The 23,387-nt window shown below is 37.9% G+C and overlaps 1 protein-coding gene across 4 annotated transcripts in view; it reads left to right on the forward strand.

The window, feature by feature from the left end:
* AGBL1 (AGBL carboxypeptidase 1) overlaps window positions 1-23,387 on the forward strand; it is a 798,986-nt gene that overhangs the window by 590,895 nt on the left and 184,704 nt on the right. The window contains exon 23 of one of the 4 annotated variants that reach the window (XM_081290640.1): window positions 15,977-16,515. The exons of the other annotated variants lie outside the window; for them this stretch is intronic. Coding sequence (XP_081146766.1) covers window positions 15,977-16,058 — 82 coding nt within the window. The 3' untranslated portion in view covers window positions 16,059-16,515. Of the gene's footprint in view, window positions 1-15,976; window positions 16,516-23,387 lie in introns of those variants that run through there. 4 annotated transcript variants of the gene reach the window in all.

Below are 23,387 nucleotides of genomic sequence, written 5' to 3' on the forward strand. Positions count from 1 at the left end.
CCCCTAAGGTTCATTATTTATCCTACAATAAAGGGTCTTAAAAGTCTCATTCATGGTCCACATAGCGAGTTAGCCCCCTGCCACCTTCCCCTCTATCATCCCAACATTGTGCTGTTCTCCTTTTGGGACAAACACATTCAATTGTGTTTTTCAAACTTTTCTGATATATTTTGTTGTAATCTGTCTGTATAGATTTTACAGAATTAGTATATTCAGTGGAATATGCATTTCAACTCTAACTCCAAGCTTAGGCACTTATACTAATGTGTAGATATTAGAAATATCTACTTAACTAACTGAACTTTTCACAACCTCAGATATTTGACTTATAAAATAAACTTATTTTCCTATGGAAATAAGAGTAAAGAATTTAGTCACAGGGGATGAATGAATAGACAAAACAAGAAGGAGATCTCACATGCTCTGATGATGACAACACACCATAAGCCAAGACATGCTTAACTCAGCCCTCTGTCCCTGAGCTATAGGTCTGTCTGCTCATCCTTCTACCTTTGCTGGCTATGTGAACAGCTTATCAGGAATCCCACACAGGAAGTGCCCAACATCTGGAGATTCCTTCCTTTTCCTCAACTCTACCTTGCTACTCACAACAACATATCACCTCCATGTCTGTGTGTGCAACACCATGATAGGGAACAAGGATCTACTCTCACCAATGAATTGAGAAATGGAAGCAAAATGAACTAGATATATGGTTAGTTATTCATTCCCAAGGTTGTCATGGGAATGATTCCCACTCCATCAGTTGGCAGTATCTCTGGAAGTGTTCCTTCCCAGTGAAGCAAAGAGGAAAGAATGTTTCAATGAAACAACATAGCTCTGCTCTTCCTTTTGAAAATCAGCTCCCAAAAGAGAAATGTTAAACAAAACATCCCCACCCCTTCATACACATGCCAAACTCTCCAAGTTCTACACACACTCCATTTTAGAAATGTAATTGGATATTACATGACTTCGTCTAATATGTTTTCCATAAGTTGGAAAAGAGAAAAAGTCAAATGGATAGAATTTATAAAAACTTCACCACAGGAAAGCCTCACAAATCCATTGAAAATCTCTTCTGGACTTTCTCTATAGGAGGCAGCATTGATTACAGAGTGTATAATATTTCTTCTATGATAAACCTGTTTCTTGAAAGACTATTAGTATGATGAGATCCTCTGAGAATTCTCCTTAAAGTAGAAGCCAAAATTGAGCTCTTAATTTTTAGTGGAAAGATGTACATATATGTTCATTGATTTTTAAGGGGCCCTACTAAATTGGACCATAGATGGTTATTTCTTTGGAAATCCAAGTTAAATGTGAAAGGTCCAGCGGAAGTTAATAAAGGACACAGGTCCAACAGACCACAGTTCCCCTAGTTACTCAAGTTCAAAACTTTGGCATTCCATTTAACTTCCCTTCCTATTCTTTAGTAGCCCTGACATGACAATTTTTATTTTTAATATTTTTCATGCCAGTCCTTTCAATGACACACACACTATCACACATAGTCTGCTGAGTGTTTAATTATGTCCCCAAATTCCTATGATGAAGTCTTAACCCTCAATGTTAAATGAGGCCCTGGGTAGGACCCTGTTCTGGTAAGATTAGTGTTGCTACAAGAGGAGACCCTGGAGAGTCCCCTCTTATTCCATTCCACACATTTTCACACTGAGAAAAGACCATCTGAAGACTCAATGAGAAGACAGCTAACCTCAAACTAGGAAAAGAGAGCCCTCACCAGAAGCAGAATGCTGCAAAATTTGATCTTGGACTTCCCAGCCTCCAGAACTTCAAGAAAATAAATTTTCATTGTTTGAGCCACCCAGTCTATGTTATCTGTAATAGAAGTCTGAGCTGTCGAAGATAAGCCCAATGGCAATGTTTCAGAATCACTGCTATAATGTTTTATGCCAAATTTCAACAAATCCTCAAAAAAAGCCCTGTGAGTAAAGTTTTATTGCTGATGAAGACTTTAATGTTGTAAGGGGTGAAATTATTCCCTCTAAACACTCAGAGCCAAAGATGACAAAACCAGAACTTAAGCCTTATCCTGTTTCAAAGGCATATTCCCTCCATACTGCTTTGGACATTATCTCCCTAAGCGAAGCCCTTCCTTGAGTGACTGATTGAGTTTACAGGTCTTCCTCACAGATATCTATCACTCTTGTTACCTTCTAATAATTTGTCCTCTTGCCAAGTGCTGAAAAATCAACTTTCTTACTTTACTTCCACTTTTAGTTTATTTAATGCACTGCAAAGGGTTTCTAGACAAGGCCTGAATCCTCAACATTTCTTTTAAGGTTTGTCCCAAATCACAGCCCCTTAATTCAAATGTATCTCCATTTTCCAATTCACCTCATGGCACCAAAGGTATCCCACATTCTTGTCTTCCTGATTTTATTTATCACATTCCCTTTCCTGGAAAATATTTTTCTTCCATCTATTCTACAGAAATTCTGCTCAAAATTTGAGGCCAAATTCAATTCAGCCAACTGAATAAAGCTTTCTTTATGTCAATCTACAGTAATCCTAAACTTAGAACTCTTCCAGACTTTTTTTTTTTAAATTTAGTTTTTATCATCAGTTGTGTTTTCCCTTTTTGTCTTATGTTTAGAAAGATTTTTTTCCAAATGAATAAATTAAATAATTAATTAAAAGAAAAAAAAAACAAATAGAAAGACTCATTAACTGTGTATACAAATCTCCAACCAACCAACCAGTAAACCTACCACTCAATCAATAGTTACTAAACACTTACTATGATTTAGGTTTTGCAAACTAGAAAAGTCACTGAATACAAATATATTCTTTCTCTTGAGTCTATTTTATAGCTAAGTCCAATCCTCCAATGACACTCAAAATGGTAGAACAATTCAATGAATACATAGTGTTATTGCTGCTATGTTCTTCAATGAAAGCCCAAATATTTGAAGACAATATCACCTTTTTTTTTCACCAATAATGCCAAGAATGGATCATGACTATGGTAGTTATTTAAAGCACTGGAGGACAGCACGGTATGGCTGAAACCATGTGGACAACAGACAGAACTGAATTGAAATGTTATCTCCATCCCCTTCCTCTTTTTATTCCCTTAGGACATTTACTTAACTTTTCTAAACCATCTTTTTTTCTATTTAAAATTTTCATCATAGAGTTTGGTTCATAGTAAGTGCTTAAAGAAATGTATTCAGATCTCCTAATTGCTGTCTGTAGTCATTGGAAATCATTAGTAGACCTTGTTATTCCTTCACCCTTACTCTTCCAATGTCCACTGCTACCTCAACTTTTCTCTGCTTCAAAGATGAGAAATATGTGTAACTGGTTTAAAATCAAAGCAAATTCTTAGCCTGGCTTTGGATGAGGGAAAGAGGAAACAAAGAAAAAAACTTGGAGGAGATGTTTTAGAATGAAGGCATTAGGGAACAGAAATATTGCATATCAATCACTTTTCATCCTATTCATCACCGCTTATAGGAAGAGATATATCTGTTGAACTTAAAAAGAAAAATGAGACAGCCTATCCTATAGATGCATTTTAATAATTTGGAAAAGATATAATTAGACAAAACATCAGGTATCAATGGATATCTTGGGGTGGCACACTTGATTAGAGAATCCACCATTTCACTGAGTATCTGTTAAGCCTATTTTAGAAGTCTTTTGGATCAGGGGATAGAACAGATCATTATAAAACTGAAAATAAAATCCCATTAGTTTTTTAAAATAATGCCTGAATGACTGTGGACCAATGTTGTTCTATTATTTCCAATGGGAGGTTAATTTGAGCTGATACTTAAGGCTCTGCTCAGCATTATGTTTGGAAGAGTGCAATTTAATTGCTGTGAGGCAGCATAGATTTGTGAAAATAAATCATGTCAAACACATTTGATTACTTTTTAAAATTATATTGCTATTGGCCTAGCTAGAAGAGGAAACAAGTAGATTCAATACAAGTGGAGTTTTAAAAGTTGTCTGACAACATTGCTTATCTGTGTTAAGCATATGGGTAGGTTTTAGATAGGTTCTTGAGTGAAGAGTCAAGTGGTAATAGACAATGGGTGCTAGGGTTGGAAATGTAGAAAGAAATATAGCAATCCTTTGGAATGGTTGGAAAAAATGCAAAATGCAAGGAATGGAAGACTGTAGTGCCAGACAGATTTAAGGTCAAATATTGGTACAGCCAATTACTGACTTTGTGACAAGTCACAACCTTTCCAAACCTCAATTTTCTCATCTATAAAACAAGGTTTTATAATATTTTCTTTTCTAGGGTTGCTGAGAAGAGTGAAAATGGAGGATTTTTCCTTAAAGAGTATAGCTTGGGGCCCAACCAACAGCCGTTTTACATGTGATGACTCCCACTAATTTACAGAGACCTTGCTACAAAGTGACTCCCCCTCATCACACAAGACTCTAGGAAAATCGAGGGAAGGGAATGCTCCAGTGTCCTCTCAAGACTCTGGTGATACTGAGGTCCACACTCTGCTGTGTCCTCTTGCCCTTGGTATCTTACCTGTTTCCAGGGTTGCTGTCTCTGTAAATGCCTGTTCAAGAGATCATCACTGAAAACTCAGCTTAATTCTTTAGAAACATGAATCTTGAGAAACTTTAAAATCTTTGCAAAGATCCTAAGATAAAAATTGCCAATGACATCAATGAAAAACTTTTAGGAAATGACTTCTGCAGTACTCTGTTCTCTAGTGAGGTATAAGATATGATGGGCATCCACCTCATCATCCTCTTCTGTTTTAATTCTGTGCATAGTTCTAGCACTATGGTATATATTTTTATTGTTTACTTATTGTGTGTTCTTGTTTATTTACTACCTTTCATAAGGATGTAGGTATACCCTATGGACATAAATGCACCCCCCCCCATTTTGTTTATTGGTGTATTCTAAGAGTTGTTTTCTCTTGGAGTTACTGGTCCAGGTACAGTTGCCAGCTGATTGTAGAAATCCAGATATACATTTATTGAATGAATTAATAGCTGATGACATAAAATAAAAGTCAACAAATGGTAGCTCACTGGTCCAGTGCAGCTTGTAATGGGTTTTCAATACCTTAAAAACACAGCCACATTCATTTATGTATGTATTTCCTATGTTTGCTTTTCTGTTGTAGTGACAGAGTATGTGTCCCTGTGACCCACAAAGTCTAAATATTTACTATCTGGCATTTAGAGAAAATTATTGCCTGCCCCTGGTTTAGAAAATGGGTAGCAAAAATGTCACATCATCATCATCATCATCAACCTCAGAGCAGTTATCACAAATGTCCTCTATGGAACAGATATATTAGGTACTTCTATTTCCTCTCTTAACAGTCTTTGCAAGATGGGTCTTATTTCTGCTGCCTTGCACATGAGAAAACTGACACCCAGAGAAGTCACATCTATAAAGACATAGAGCTGAGTGGTATCTTAGCTCAAATTCACCCCTATCCTCCACCCGCACGCAACCTGTCTGACTCTAAAGCTTTTGATCTTTATACCAATCTAAGCTACTAACAATTTTACCACAGGCATTTTAAGTGAGGCTCAGAAAGTCATTTAAATTGTCAGTGTTTCCATTTCCTTTGTCTTTTATGGATCTATGGTAGGAATAATTTCAAAGAAATACAAAATAAAACAAAATTTAAAAAGCAAAAATAAAAAATACTCCAGCCTAGTTTTGTAAGTTTGGTTACCATGAATTGTCACTCTTTATCATATTTCTTTGTTTGTTTTTAATGAAAGGGGTTACAGAGGCAATGTGTACTCTTTTCTTTTTCACACTTACTGATGGCATTAAAATAGAGAAAGTGTTAGGAAACCCATATAGAAGAATTTCATAGGAGAAATTTGGAAAGATTAGGCAATTGGGCATTAAAGTGGAATGTGAAATTTAATGTGGATAATTGATGCACTTGGGTAGAAATAATGCCCAGGCTAAGTACAATTTAAATGGTTCTTAATTAGTTAATATGGTAGAGAAAGAAGATCTGTGTGTACTTCAGAAATGAACATTTATATTTTGGGTTCAGTGTGCTGCAGTGACGGAAAAAGCTAAAATACTGTGAGATTGTGTTCAGAGGCCTCTTCTGTCAGTCCTGGGATATGTGCCTTTTGTAAGGCACTGATTAGAACACACTAGGGCATCTAGTCCAATTCTGGACTCATTAGGTAACAAAAAAGATAGGAAGTCTATTTCCAGGAACTAGAAATAACTGCCAATAGTTTGAAGACTGTTCAGTTAGTGAAGAGAACATTAAAAGACAGACCTGAAGCTGAGCCTCCTGAACAAAAGCTTTACAGACCCACTGGGATGGGGCTCCTGCCTTCTTTAGCTTCATTCCATGGTGCCCCCTTCCCTGCTGCCCTCCTGGGAGGCAGCCCTCTGGCCATCATAGGCTCAGCTATGTTTGCGTGACCAGAATACCTGCCCTCCTATGCAACAATGGTATGTATTACAGCCCAGCATACAGAAGGTACTATTATACTTGTGTGTCTGTTTTGCTGCTGAAAAGCAAACTTATTGGGGGTTGGGGTCTCTGTCTTATTTACATAAACATTACTGGGCCCTACACTTCCCTTCCTGCAGAAAAGAATCTTCTTTCTACCCTTTTGCTTTCTCCTTTTCTTTCTCTGAAGGAGGAAGGGAGGCTAAGTATAGCTTCAGCATTAATTATGAAAGAGATCAGGGAAGGACAAAGATAGAAAAATCAGGCAGCATGTTTATAGAAGACTTTTTCCTGGGGAAAGAACATTAGGAGTGGAGTAGAGGAGAACATTGAAATTAGAGGACAGGGTATGTTACAAACCATTTTGGTGGTTTGAAAATGGGGCCTCAATTTCTAAAGTATAGAAATACATATTTAAGTTGACTTTTAATAAGTCATGGCTATTGAAGTGTGTTTTTTTTTTAAATACAATGTGCTCTTGCTTTGGACTGCATGGGCTTTGAAATTATAACATTAGAATTACAACATTAGTATTAGATTGATATGCATGGTGCCCTGGGAGAGAGCTAGACAAATTATAAAGATTAAAGTAATTTTTGAATAAATTAGTGAACAAGAAAGAAGAACAGGGTGATGCAAACTAGAGAGTGATCTGATAGGAGGCTGGACTATGGTCTAACAATCTTCCAAGTATTTCAGGATGCATAATAAATTCTTTGCATGATCTTTAAAGTGTTTCCTTCAGGGCACATAACTCACCAGGAGATCAGCTGGGCTCCTTTAGTTCTGTGGTAAAGAGAGAGGAGCTAAAGTGCATGGGACAGGGAGTGTAGTTTTCTTCTTTTTCTCCTTCCTTCCTCTCCCTTCTCACTTCCTCTTTCCTTTCTTTCACCAAGGAGCAATTAAAAGAAATCCACTAGGATTAAATTAATCACAAAAAAGCTATAAAGTAGACATAGATAAGTGGAGAGTGTCCTAATTAATCAGCACTGGCCCACGGTTAGCATGGACTTGGTAGAGGGAAGTGAGACAATGTGTAGTATGTGTCCTTCCTTGAATGCACACATGAAAACCAGAGGCATGGGCAGCAGAAAAGAGGGATCACTGTGTTTATAGACAGCTGAAATTTTACTCTAGTCAACAAATTTACATTAAACACCAGCTTTGAGGCACAAGTGTGATAAATGTGATTGCTATGACCACTTCCTCGGAGGAACATAAAGGGTTGGAGAGTAAGGGTGTACAGAAACAAACAGTTATGAGGCAACCAGAAAACAACTCAGGTGCCCTAAGTTCTAGAGGAGGCTAAAGTCACATTTCATTGCTGACAGGGATCAAGTAACTCAAAGCCTGTGTGATACTGGAAACAGAACTTGAAAGTCAAGCATAGTTGGGTGTCTGTGGGCTGAGATGAGACAGGGAGCTGCATTAAGTCAAAGACAGGGATGGGAATCACAGTACAGTTTCAGCAGATAACAAAGGTAAATCATCTGTGGAATTAAAGCATTTTAAATTTTGGAAAACTTGGGTTAAATGTTGCCTTATCAAAGCCCTATAGACAAACAGGAGCCTAAATGGAGTGAGACATGAGCGGAGAGATAGGGTCTTTAAGAAACTGGGCTGGGGATGTGGCTCAAGCGGTAGCGCGCTCGCCTGGCATGCATGCGGCCCGGGTTCGATCCTCAGCACCACATACAAACAAAGATGTTGTGTCTGCCAATAACTAATAAATAAATAAATATTAAAAAAAAGAAAAGAAACTAAGATTTGGTTGTTTAAATAGCATAGCTCACAGACCCTGAATGTTCAATGTAACCTTGCAGATCAGGCATGGGTCAACAAAGTCCTCTGCTATGGAACAAGGTCATGACCTTTTCAATAGCACTCTGAAAGTCAATATAGCTTACAAAAAGAGAAAACCTCTTATTGATGTCTCTGTGCTTTAGTGCCTTTCCAGACTACTGAGACATAACAGATTCTCTCTCAGGAGACATAGGCAGGAACTTTTGCATGAGGGACCCCTGCTCAGTCTCCTTCCTATTTGGGAGCTTCCTTGTCTGATGTATCCCAGCAGGTGTGCAATCAGTCTGCAATCCAAGTATTTTAAGCAGTGTGCTCACCACTTTAAACTTTTGGATTATTGAAATTTAGGATCACTCAAATAAAGTTAAGTAGTTTAATGATCTTCCCAATGGCCTTGCCTCCCACATCCCACCATGCGTCTCTACTCTCCCCAGAAATTCAGCTAGGGAACTTAAACTGCTTTTAGGAGGAGGAGATGGAGGAAATTGACTTGACAAAGCAATTTGACTGATTTAAGACTGCAGAGATGAATTCTGAGAATGGTATTGTCCTACCAGTTCTAAAGCCAGAGAATGGGAGTAGGGGGATAATCCAAATCCTGCACAGTGAATTAGTGGCAGGGACCTGTGCACCTGTTATTGTTGCTGCTCACTATTGCTCTAATGGCAATTATCCTTATCGCCCACACACAACAGAGAAGCCACAAAGAAAACTGCTCTCATATGCTACCAATGGGTATTGCTGCTCACATGTCTCTCACAGCTCCAATCTATGGGTTTCTTGGACAAGAGGATAAACTAGAGTGTTCCATACTGAAATGTGGCAATTCACAGCTCTTTGGTTTATGATCAAGCTGATATCAGTTTCTTGGTGATTTATACTTACTTTATCTTTCTTTGGTCCTTAGCAAACACAGGATAGTTGTTGGTTGACATGTAGCTCATAATTAGGAATGAAAAGTGTAATGAATCTTATTCTCTAAAGTCTTGTGGGAGAGAAGACAGCTTGGTGGATCTGTTGTTTCATTTGTAAGGTGGTGTTAGGAAGTATAAATCTCTGTAAAAATTTAAGAGAACAGAAATGAAGAGGAAAATAAAACCAGAAAAAAAGAATAATTGATAAGTTTTAAATGATTAGTTGTGGTTCTTCAAGTAGAAATCTGTTATTTTTCCCTATTGCATTCTAGTTTCTGTGTCTAGTTAACCTGTTCATAGTAATAAAAATCTATATGTAGACGCATCTCCTACTTAAAATATATTTTAAGAGTACTTTTTATATTTCCCTGAGTTTTCTGAAATACATTGCATTAAATATTGCTTCCAATTTTTATGTCCTCATGCACTTTGATAATGAAATCTGCTCCCTTTATCTTATGGTGTCAGTGGTAGCAAGAGTGGTGTATCCTCTCTACAGATCTACCAGGGATGTCTCTTCCATTTCTGGGACATCCCTGTCATTTCTAGCCCAGGTGTCTCTCAAGAACACTGAAGTGCCAGTATTATAAGGGGTGCCAAACACTGGACCAATCCTTTTTAGGTTCACATTGCTGCACAAAGGGACTGAAGTACAATGGGGTCCCCTGGAGGGTTTCATTTCATGATGTGCAGATTAACATCTCCCCCAGGTCTGGATATGGTACATGTCACCTTCATTTCATGTGACATTCTGCCTACTCTAAATTATAGCTGAGATGAATATATCATTAAAATTTACTGTTTATACTTTATATAGCTCAGAAGATCCCTGAGAAATATTAAAGATAAATAAACAACTGACCAAGACTTAGGAAGGAGAAAGTGGAGAGGAAAGGTGGCAGTGAAAAACAGCCTATGGATGTCTCTAACATGTTTAGCTTTTAGATTTAATGGGAAGGACTCCCAGACCTGAACAATCAACACATCTGATTCAGGAGCCCACAACTTGGATTTCAACCATCCCAAAGCAATCATTGCTAAGATTTGGAACAACCATTTTTTTTAAGTCTAAAATTGTTAAATTTTAGATAAAGCACTAGAACTCCAAGGTTAGAGTGGAGATCTAAATTCCTTGATTAAGTTAAAAGCACAGAGTCTAATGTTGATTCCAAGGCCTGGGTTAGATCAGAGTGCTTCCATTTATTAAGTATTTGATTTGGGACAAGTTGTTTTTAGCACTGTATACGGCAGAGATTTTTGCATTGTTTTTACCTTGTAAAAGGAGAGATGATAATTTAACCTAACTTGACTTTTGTGACTCTTTGCCTATGGAATACTTAAGGAAATTTCCTGACATAAGGTAAGTGTGCAAATATTAATTATTAGTATTAAGGCAAAATAAAAAAAAATGTCCAAAATGACAAAATGATTCAGAAGGAAAAATTGAAAAAAATGCAAGTGAAGTTTTGGAAGGTGTTGCAAAGGAAAGTTAGGTGAAATGTGATAAGAACTGGAAAACATGGCTAGGAGTGACATCACTTTTTTTTTTTTTTGGTACCAGGGATTGAACTCAGGGGCACTCAACCACTGATCCATATTCCCAGCCCTATTTTGTATTTTATTTAGAGACAGGGTATCACTGAATTGCTTAGCACCTGCTGTTGCTGAGGCTGGCTTCGAACTTGCATTTCTTGTGTCTCAGCCTCCCAAGCCACTGGGATTACAGGTATGCACCACCACACCTGTAGGAAAACACTTCTTGATGAATATTAGTTTCTATCTCGTGACCTCCATTTCTGCCAAAAAAAAATATATACATCGGGGTCAAAAATTATGGGTTCATGTGGTCAGCATGAAAATCAATAATTTCTTTTGCTTAACCTCTTAAACCCAAGACACTATCTAATGGATTTGTATGCTAAGCAAAAGTTCCACATAATCCCACAAAGAAGGACTCCAAACAACGTTGCTGTAGTTCTGTGGGTCATTGTGAACATAATGAGCCCACTTAGTTCCTTTGTAACAATTCTTATTGAAACCCTTGTTTTGAGGTTCTCAGCTTGTTTTTTGTAGATGTTTCCCAGAACCTCTCCATTTCACTGATTGGCTTTTTGACACAAAGAGCAAAAATCACCTCAGCCAAGTTGGAAAATGAAGAGTTGGATTTTGGGTAAGAGGTTCTTTAGTTCCTCTATCAATTCCTACTTCAGAGATCTTTTTTCTCTTACTATTACCATACCCCAGAGAAAGGGTATTCAGCATAACAGCTAGCTTTTAGACAGTGTCTCTGGAATAATTAAAAACCTAACTCATTATAGGAATAGGAGAAGCAGTATTAAATTTTCTGCATGTGAACAAAGCAACTAGGGATCTTATTATGGAAGTCAGGCTGATGCTTGATCCACTGGAAAACCATCTTGTGATAAGGAAGAGGCAGATGGTGCAGCTCAACAAAGGGACAGTTAGAACAAACCTCTCAAACCACAGGGTGATGGAGGAATCAGATGAGAGTTTGGCTAGTTAGAATTGTGAATGGAAAACAAGGTTTGAAAAATCTGAGGCACTGTTAATGGTCAGAGAAAGGGTATAGAGCCCTGTAACTGCAGGAGGCCAGAAAAACAGGGGCTATTTATTTTTATTTTTTTGTAAATTGTATTTCATAAATATGTCTTTAACCAGGAAAATAAATGAACAAGAGAACAATTGAGATCTCACCAAAATATTACTTTTGTTTTGTCTCATCCCCACTCTCTAAATCTAAGCATTGCTGCATAAAGAAAACTCAAATCCCTGCATCTCATACTCCTAAAAAAACTTGGCCTCTAGGCTGACTGCCTAATGAAATAAATAGTCCATGCCCCACACCCCTTTCCCCCCACCAATATTTCTTCTTTTCTCTCCAAAGAGAATAGCAACAACAACACAAGTTCATGGGAATGACTTTCTGGGAAACATAACGTCAATATTTAGTAAGTAATGGAACAAATATAGTGAGAAAAAACCTGTAAGCATTTGAGAATACAGGAATAATGATCAGCAAGGAAAATTGCATGTCTGTAAGAGGGAGATCATGTTCCACTTGCTTGATAACTTTTTCTTCCCCCAATCAAATTTCAACAACAATGCCTGGGAAATTCAGCTGCAGCTAGAGAGAAAATAACTCTATATAGTTTTGAGGTCTACTTAGCTCCAGGTCTCTGATACATGACAAGCACTTTACAAAGAGTAAGTTGATTAACACCAGTTGTGAACAGGCATGAGGGCTAAAGATAAAGCTGAAAGACAGTTGCAGTCTTAACCACAACAATATCAAAGCATCCTGGCAGTGATGGTTGAAATTCATCAGGGATAAAGCCTTCTCTGCATTATTTTCTATGTCCATGGAGTATAGTAGATTTCTCAGTGAAACCAGACTCCATTCTGAAACTTTTCACTGGGATCACTGGTGTTCATTCATTGACTCATTCCTCCTACCTCTTCTCTCTTTCTTCCTCTTTCATCTTTATTTTCCTCCTCCCTCTTATTCTCCATTTATTCTTTTTAATCTTCAATGATGATAGTAAGACATCAGAAAAGCATAAAATGTTGAACTTAGCCAACTGTTTTTGAGTGTGGTGTTAATCAGCTTTCTGCTGCTATAACACATGTCTGAAATACTTTTTAAAAAAGAAAGGTTTATTTTGTCTTACAGGTTTGAATGTTTTAATCCCTGAGTAATTAGTCCTGTTGCTTTGAGCATGTGGGAGCACAGCCTACCATGGTGAGAGTGGGCAGTAGAGGAAGAATCTCACATAGTGGTCTGGTGTAAAGGAGAGGAGGAGACCAGGGTCTCTTGTTCTCAATGACCTATGACTTCCCACTGGGCCCCAGTTCTTAACGGTTTCACCACCTCCTGATAACTGGAGATCAAGCCTTGAACACACGGACTTTGGGGACATTCCAAAGCCAAACTATAATGAGTACCAACATTAAAATATATAACTGGTGTGAACTTGAGTGAGGTAATTAGTCTTTTGGTTCTTGATTGGTTGGAAATACTAATGCCCATTCAGCAAGGTGTGAGGTTTAGGACAGTGAGTGTCAAATGTTTGGCACATGTTTTTGCTCTTTGTTTCCATGCCACTACTTTTCAGCTCTCTGAATACTGAAGAGCAAATCATTTTGCCAATTTATTCACTAGATTTCTCATCTAACTTCTAAATGTTGGGTGGCTTCAGGGCCTGATCCAGAGCCCCAGTTTCTGCTTATCTATCATGTATCTTTACAATACTGTATTAGGCTTAAATAGCACATAAATACACAGATTCCTGTCAAATCACTATCTCCAGTCTTGACGTATCCCAGAGCCCCATACTTACCTGTCCAGCTGCCTCTGTGACAATTTCTTTTGGATAACTCTAATTCAACTTGACCTTTCTGGTCCATCTCCCAATCTTGTACTTATTCCCTCTTTGAAATTTCATCTATATAAATAACACCACTAGCTAACAAATTATCAAGCTGAATACTTGTAGATAATTTTTTACTTCTTTACTTTCATTATATTCCCTTTCTATTATTTATATCTTAAATAATCCATTTATATTTGTGAGTCAACACTGTCACATATTCATTCTCTCCTCTGTAAATGATTGACTATCCATCCCTTTCCAAAGAACATATGGGGCTGAAAACAGGAGTTGTCTTCCCTGGGCAAGGGGCCACTTTCAGTATGTGGCCATTTGTGTAAAATGCGACTAGTTTCTAAACTGTGTTCTTTTGCTCTGGCGGGGACTCAAATAGGCAATAATTATCTGTAGCACTGCTTTTCTCAGACAAGTATTAAGGACAGCAACGTGATTGAGAGCAAATTTCAGGGGTGGTTATAATGAAAAGTCCTGGAAAATAAGCTGGGTAAGAAAGGAAATAAAGAAGTGAAAATCAGGAGGGACAATGAAAAGGTAATAGAGTCCATGAAATAGAGGTTTTAGCAAAGGTGGGAATTGCTAGGGTCAAGGTTCTAGATGCTAGATGCTAGAAAGAAAAAAAAAAAAACATGCTTGAGAAGGAGGTTATGGAGTGATGAGATGATTAGGAATAATTTTAAAAAAAAAGTTCCTGGGTATGACCATGGTCCTGAATGGCTGAGATGGATGAGAGAGGTTCAGCCCATGGTCAGTTGACTCCATTGCTCTGGGCCCAAGATGAAGCAGAACATCATAGCAGAAGGCTGTGCTGCAGGAGAGAGAGAACTTAAGGGGTCAGGAACAAAATTTACTCCCCAAAGGCATTTCCCCAGTGATCTACTTCCTCCAATCATAGTCCAACTGCCTGTAGTTACTGTCCAGTCATCCATTCAAATTATTAATTCATCAAATGTATTAGTCTACTGATTAGGTTACAGATCTCATAAAAGTCATTCACCTCTGAGCAATCTTGAATTGACTAACATAAACTTTTGTGTGTACACATCAAATCCGGACCCCAACAGAGGAAAAGCAGCCACAATTTGTGGTAGTATCCCAGAGAAGTTTTCAATATAGCTAAAAGTCCAGTGTGGGTTGACTAAATTAATGAACGCATAACAGCTATTATTTCATTTCTTTAAAATTTCTTTATATGATAAGATAATGGATGACACAATCCATTATTTCTTTGAAGGAGTTTACAGGAGCTCTTAGTTTTATGAACAGTGTCCCCACATAATCACAGTACAATACGGCAAAGGTACACAATCATGCTCTAGTTGTTACAGGAACACAGGAAATGATCAAGTAACTTTTTCATGGTGGTGTATGGTCCTGGTATCTGCCAGAAAAAGTTGCCTAGAGAAAAAATGGTGGAAACATGTTTTTTTTTTTCTTTGTTCAGATGTGTTCAGATATGCACTTTCACTCCCTGTGCCTTGCTTGGCACAGTTAAGAAGGCACTTGCGATACAGAAACTTTTGAATTTGAGGTAATTCTGTTTGTCCATTTTAGGTTTTGTTTGTGAATATATATATATATAAAACTCATTGCCTAATCCAAAGTCTCAAAGTGTTTCCACTATGTGTTCTTCTAGTAGGTTTGTAGTTCCATGCCGCAGTCTGGCTGGGCACAAATCATAAGCCACTCAAGCAGGAACAAACATTATTTCCGAACTCCACCAGCACACTCCACATATGCTCCCCGGGAACCTCTCCCGAACGCCACCCACGCAGCCCTCCAGAACACCACACACCAACCAGAACTCCCTTCCACCGGGCTGCACATGCACATTCACTCTTGGAACTCCCGAGAGAACTCAAGGGAACTCCAAAGTAGCGGGTGCCCAAGGCAGCAAGAGCCACCCTATTATTGGTATAAAGGTCTAATATACAATTGAATCAATCCAGCCTCATCTTAATGGCTCGCCTATCAACCATTACTTCTGGCAAAATGCCAGGGGCCATTCCGACTCACTGTGGCTCTCAACAGTTCCAGGTCTTCTATTTAGGTCTTTGATCCATTTTGAGTGGATTCTTTGTCTAGGGAATTACCAAGGAAGCCAGTAGGGAGGTTCTTATAAAAAACTAAAGTTAGAATGAGCATATGATTCAGCTATCCTACCTCTGAGTATATGCTGTGATTTGGTTCTGGAATGTCCCTAAAGGGTTCAGGGATTCAGGGCTTGATTTCCAGTGCAGCGGTACTCAGAGGTGGGGCCTTTGAGGAGGTGATTGGATAAAGGGCTCTGACATCATGAATGGAATTGATTTGTGGGGAGGGATATTATTATAAAAATTTTCACTCTTTGATTTCTGGCCACCATGAGCTAAGCAGCTTTTCTCCAACTTGCACTTCCCCATAAGACTACTGCCTTGACACAGCCTACAAGCAATATGGCCAAGCAACTACGGACAGCAACCTCTAAAATGATGAACCAAAATTAAAATTTTCTCCCTTTAATTTGTTATTCTCAAGTATTTGTTACAGTGACAGAAAGTTGACTAACATAGCACTAGCTAAGATGTGGACTCAAACTATGTGTCTATTAAGATTTAGAGGGTGAAGAAATATGAGATATATACAAAATTGAATACTATTGAGACATAAAGAAGAGTAAAATCCTGTTATTGCAGCAAAATGCATGAAACTGAAGGACACATTAAATGAAATCAGCCACACACGGAAAAGTGAAAACCACATGTTTTCTCCCATATGTGGAAGCTAAAAAATTGATCTCTATGTTGAGGAGTGGTTACTAGAGGTTGATAAGGGAGAAGAGGGGTGGATAAAGGAAGATTGGATTTGATCAGTGCATCCTGTGTTTATGTGTGTGGAAATATCATGCTGAATCCAATTAATATGTAAAATACATGCTAATAAAAAATAAAATATTAAAGAGAATGATTGCACTTGGATGAAAAGAATATTAGCACACAGAACGCATTATGACGCCCTTCTGGATTGTGTTAAGTCAAAGAGAAAGAAAAGAAAATGTGGAGCAGGATTTGGGAGATGGGGACACTGATAATAATGACACTAAACCCAAAGGTGCAAAACTGTTGAAACAGTGGCCAAAAGGGAATGTGATTGCAGCATCCAAATGTTTACCAGGTGAAAAGAGAAGGTGTGAGACATCCTGACACACTCAAAGACCTTACACACCACAGAGCTTACAGTGAAATTAAGACCAAGGAACATTCTCATGGCCCTGGGACAACTCTGTGTAAATTTGGAAGTGTCAGTGGAGGTGTCAAGCAATAACACATGAGTTGGCAAAGATGATTTTGTTCTAAAGGAGGTGCTTGAGAATGAGATGCTGTCATCATCGTCATCATTATTTTAATTTCAGTTTAGTTCCCATGCCTTGCAGCCCTAACAATAGAAAAACAATTAATGAGGAGGGTCCTTACTGGACTAAAAAATTAAAAAGCTATGAAGATAGTACTTCCCCAGGATCTTGTTTTCTTTCCAGTTGTAAAGAAACTAATTATTTTCAGATTCATGATCTCTTCGAATGGAAATGTAAAGAAAGATCATCAGAGGTGAGTGCTGTTGAAACTGCAAAAGTAAAATAAAATTTGACTAATAAGACTGTGATATTTTCCCTGGAGCATGAGCTTTATTCTGTTTTCCCAACATAAGGACATGAGAAATCAATTTATAGACTCTGAGAATCATTGAATGTTAAGCTATGAGGCCCCACAGATCAAGTCTATCCCCTTGTTTTATAGATGAAAGGACTGCAGTATAGAAAGATTCAGTAACTTGCCGAAAATTATTCATTGAGTTGACTGATAAACATCAGAACAGGTGCACTTGGGATGAGAATACCACTATGTAGGTTTAGCTGCTATATGAAATTATTCTGCACCTTTGAGCAATAGGCAAGTTTTTAGTTTCCTGAATGAAAATAAAATATAGACCAATTTTGTTCAGACCTTACTTCAAACATATACACTGAAGGTATGCAGAATTGACTGTTTTCTGGTTTGCAAAGGCATTATCTGAAGCTAGGTAGATATCCCTCTCTTTTCTGGGAAATCTTAATCTGGCAAAGGGGCTGATTGTTTTGAGCTGGAAAAGATGTCAACTATTTTACATATGTGATAAAGGAGGCCCAGAGAAACAAGAGAATAAATAGTGCAGGGGGTCCTGGGGCCTTTGGCTTCTTGCTTAGTCCTTTCCATTCCATCATGTGAGATCATTTGTATATAAGCAAACTAGAACTGAAAAAAAAATAGCTTTTTCCTATTTGCGTATGGAACTCAACTTCTAAAATTATATTCTCAAAAGTCAGCATGATTCTTTTTGGCAGCTTGTCCTTAACTGCCAAGGGTTCAGGTAGGAAGGTGCATTTACAGGTCCTGCTGGTCCTGTCCTGAAGGTATCTACAGAGCCCCCTTTCTCACCTCTTGCCTCTTTTCAACTGCCTGCCAATCAGAGCCTGGAAAAAAAATGTTTAGTTTCATTTTAAAATTTGCTATTATGCTTGTTGTACATTTATTTGCATTGACTTTTGTTTTTAAAAAATATTGCATTAAGATATTACTTGTCTTGATTGCTGAGGGTTCCTCCCTCCCCCTTGAATGTTTTGTGCTTGGAGGTTTAGATTGTATAGAACTCTATGCTTCTCTTGACTTTCTGTAGCCTTTGATATCACTCTGTCAAAATTCAAATAAAGATGGGTATATCGCACCCATTTTCCAAATGGTTCTGCCCTCTGTTTCCATTTGCATTAGGAAATGGATTTTTACAGTCATGTACGTAGCTGGTATTTTAGTCAGCATTTTGTCAGTGTGACCAAAATCACTGACATGAACACCTTACAGATGGAAAAGTTTATTTTGGCTCACAGTTTCAGAAGTTCAGCACATGGTCAGCTGACTTCACAGCTCTGGGTAGATGTGAGGTAGTGCATCATGGCCCAAGGGCATGGCAGAAGAAAGCATCTCAGTTTGTGGCAGCCAGGAAGCAGAGAGAACATCAGTACAAGGAACCAAGGATAACATAATCCCCAAGGACATGCCCCCAGTGACCTACTTCCTCCATTCACACCTTACCTGATCACAGTTAATCCATTCAAATTATTAATCTATCAAATGGGATAATTCTCTGATTAGAATACAGCCCTCATAATCTGATCATTTCAGCTCTGAATATTTCTGCATTGTCTCACAGGTGAACTTTTAGGGGACACTTCATACCCAAACCATAACAGGTGAGGAATTTTTATGTTTTTCTCTCTGATGTATCCAGATTTAGGTTATAAAAACACAATTAATATTCATTGACCTAATAAATAAAAGTGACCAAACTCCACAATTTTCAGTGTTTCCTGACCTACTAACATTTTATGTAAATCCCCTCAAAATGAGTCTTTCAGTGCCCTAACCAATTTCTAGCATTTCTTGAGAATGGAGCTTTTTCTTGGCTGACGAAGAAAGAATGCTAAGTGGATGAAGGGAACAATGGTGATTTTCAAACAAGCTGCTCTAATGTTAGGTTTAGTTGAAGAATAGCTCAAATGTTTTTGTAACTGCTTTGTGAAATCTTCACTTTCTAATCATCCTTAAGCTCTAGGACATTTATTTTGGGCCCATGGCATTTTCTTCCCCCATCCTCCCAGACCCAATTGAGAAGCGATTTGGGGTCTGTTGCTGTCAGTATTTCCACAGTTCAGTTAATAGGCTGTGATTTCTCTCACTTACTAGCCTTGGCTAGCTTTGCCCATGTTTCTAGACATAAAATTCTTCATTCATTTATCTGGTAATAGTGATAGGTACCACGAACATCTTGGTAAAGATTAAATAAGAATGTATAGAAATGAACTTTTAATGCAAACAACAATAACAAAAAGACACAAATTTAAGAGTGTATAATTACTAATTCCATACAAAAGCCAAAACTTCAAATTTTAATTATCTATGAACAAATCAGGGATCAACATTATACGTCTCAAATGATTGAATCCTGTTCTTGGCCTTTCTAAACTGATATTGGGTGTTCCATTAGGCACTTATTTCTTACATTGATTGACCTTGAAGAAGATTCATGTGCCTAAAAGGCACCTCTTGGGGAAAATTTCATGGGGGGCAGGCACTGTCTGACTCTTCTACCCTCTTGGCAGGTCCAGCATCCTCAAATCCTAAGGCCAGAGATTTCACTTCCATTGTTAAAAGAACAAGTACCACTAGGGATCCTCAAATCATGCTGTGATCTTTCTGCCTCTTGCATTATCACCAAAGATAAATATTCTGCTGTGGGATTTCAGCTGACAGTTCAGGTGGTTATTTGCCAAGAAGCAATGTCCCCAGCTCTGTTCTTATGAAGTTCTTTTAGATTCTGCAGGGTTAACAGGAAGGCTATCTGGTTGGTTTTCTTTCCTTCTGAAATGCTGAAGATGAGAGTCAAACTTAAGCAGGAAGCAAAAATAAAGTGAGAAAGGAGTCATCATTTTCACATCAGATATTTGCCCTCAGTAAGAACGACTTTTCAGTTGTTGGACAAGTCTTGAGCTGAGACAATCTAGAGAAGCTCAAATTTTCCTGGATGCCTCTGAAATAAAGCTTGCTTATGGGTAAAGAAACAGTTTGTGAGACCAAGGATTAAGGAGTCTTGGGTTGTAGGGGGTTGTGAGGCTTTAGAAATGTTCCCCGGGACATTGAGTCAGCCATTTAATAACCTACTTCTTTTCAGCATATCCTTCCTTATCACATTTACTCTGTTAGTATTCCTCAAGGCACTGGTCTGTACTCACATACTTTGCCTGATTATCACATGAAGATTGGGAGGAAGGTTTCCATAATGTTTCCATAATGTTCTTATTATTCCCTTTTTAGAGATGCAACTACTGAGGCACAGCAACGTTAATTCCTTGCCCAAGATATCTTGTTGTCTATAAATAGCATAGCCACATTTTGAATGCAGGTAATGGGGTTCCAGGTCTATGCATTCATTCTAATTTCTTCAAATAAATAACATAAATATGTTGTATATTGTGTGTGTGTGATTTTTTCATAAAATTCTAGTAAGAAGTTGGTCTAATACAATCTACTCCATCATCAGAAAATTTCCTGTGAAATGAGTTTACATGTGGTTTTAACCGTGTAGCTGCCACCATCAATACCTCTTTTTCTGATCCTGGTTTTACAGCCTTCCTGTTCATTCCATGAACTCTCAAATGTTCTTTCAATGCACTGCTAAGCCTGGCAGATTTGGTTTTAGTTCCTTGCACTGAAAACCATGATTGATGTGAAATGTTATGGAGATTATAAAAGGTGGTACTCTTTTGAAATCAAGTTTTTGGATACAGAGCATGTAGCAAGGAGTTCATTTTTCTGAATTTTGGAGATATCATTGTACTTAATATACAGACTTTAAAACTAGACAGTATGGATTTGAAGGTTTAATTCCAGGCTCTGCCTGTTAGCTGTGTTATTGAGGCAAGATGTCTCTGCCAGTTTTCTTAAAGTAAGGATAATGATACCATCTCTCTCATATCCTCATTTCTGAGCATTTTATGATATATTAGTTAGGGTTCTCTAGAGAACAGACCAATATATATATATAATTTTGTATAATACAGACAGATAACAGGTAGATAGAAAGGTACTGTGTGAATTGGCTCACATAATTAAGGAAGCCATGGCATCCTAAAATCTGCCATATGCAAGTTGGAGAACTAGAAAGTGAGTGTTAATGCAATGAGGCCAACACCTGAAAACTGCTGGGGAAATGGGGTTAGACATGCTCCTGGGCTAAGGCTGAATGCCTAAGAATCTGGAGTATAAAAGCAGTGAGTGAGTGAGAGCAAATTTACCCTTCCTCTGCCTCGGTGTTGTATCTGGGCTCTCGACATATCACATATTGCCCACCTATCATTATGATGAGGGCAGTTTCTGCTCAGTCTATTGAATCTGGTGGTAATCTCTTCCAGAAACACTCTACAGACACAACCAGAAAAAATGTTTTACTAGCTGTCCCAACATCTTTTGGCTCAGACAAGTTGACACATAATAGTAACCACCACAGATGAGACTATTGACTCAACACTTAGAATATGACCTGGCACTTAGTAACTAACATGTACACATTAACTACTAATATTTAAAGTCCAAGAGTTTGTTCTTTTTAGTTTTTTTATATAATTAGCACATTGATTGTTTACTATATAGAAGCCATGGTCAGATCATTCTACCAGTGCAAACAAAGATATTACAGAGAACTACATCAGTCATTTTTTTTTAAATAAATGAAGACTCTGAAGTGCAGAAAGTACAAAGATATTTCCCAAAATATGACACTCAGGTTAGTATTTTTACCTGCATCCAAGTCTCTTTATCCTTCATCAGATCTCAAAAAGTTCTTTGCATGGGGCATATATGTCTTGTTGAATGCTCAGGCTATGCTCAACCCTGGGACATAAAGAGAGCTAGATTCATTTTGACCTAAGAGCATAGGTTCTTAGAGATTATGAAACTTGCTCAAGGTCATATAGGTATCTATAACTACAGTCAAATGGAAAACTAGGGTTATGTGGCTCTCTCTATATTTCTGGTCTAATGTGACCCTGAGTAGGGTATTACAATAAGAAAAATGACTAGAATGGTATTGAAATCATAATTCAAGTTGTAGGAAGAAGTATGACATGATGAGTTTTATGTACTTAATGACAGGGAGTGACAAGGACATCTTCAGTCATGAAAGATGCAGAGACTGGGATGAAGACTGGTATGAAGAGAGGTGACGAGTGATAAAATTTAAGTCAGTAAAGAGAGGTATGCACCATAACTCAGATCTGCAACACATGAACACTGAGGGTGGCACATTCTTGGTGCTATTTCTTCCATCTGCTATTTCTTCCACCCTAACTAATATATCATAAAATGCTCAGAAATGAGGATATGAGAGAGATGGTATCATTATCCTTATTTTAAGATAAGGAAACTGGCAGAGACATCTTGCCTCAATAACACAGCTAACAGGCAGAGCCTGGAATCAAACTTTCAAATCCATACTGTCTAGTTTTAAAGCCTATGTATTAAGTACAATGATACCTCCAAAATTCAGACCATAGCCAGCTGGTCCCTGTGCTATGAGTCAGTGTCACTACTGACCTCCTTGCCTCTTGATTGTCGTGAAGCAATAAAGTCACCACAAGGAAAAGGGGGCCTAGAAAACCCTGGCTTTTCCTTCCCAGGAGGGCTGGACCACTCCTTCCTACTATGCCTGTATACACACACACACACACACACACACACACACACACATGCGCTGAGGGGGAAGATTTAAAAGGAGAAATGCAAATGCATACATATATTGAAAATCATTAGGACACCTTTGTATATACACATCTCTTTCCTTCCCTCCTCATCCTACAGCATTTTCTACTACTACCTCCTATTGTTACCTCTTTAGATACAGAGACAACATTTTTGTCCCCACATCTTTTGTCTTAGTCAAATTGACACGTGTGTTTTAATACGTGTATGCATGCAGTTCTACAATGTACTTCACATATTTATTTACTTTTGCTTTCCGTTTGTGTACTTGACTTTTTGTTTTTCTTTTGAATGTCTTATTTTGTCAACAAGACTCATTGTTTTTAAATGTGTAAAATTGCTTGTCACAATTGTGCTACATTTTAAAATGTACATGGAATTGACCTATAGTTTGCCATGTAGTAAGTGCTTCATAAACAATAGCAGGAATGCCCTACGTCACAGCCATGACTGCTAGAATTCCTATAGTCACAAAGATAGCTAATTTTCATG

This window comes from Spermophilus citellus (genome assembly GCF_964194105.1).
Source record: "Spermophilus citellus genome assembly, chromosome: 4".
NCBI lineage: Eukaryota > Metazoa > Chordata > Mammalia > Rodentia > Sciuridae > Spermophilus > Spermophilus citellus.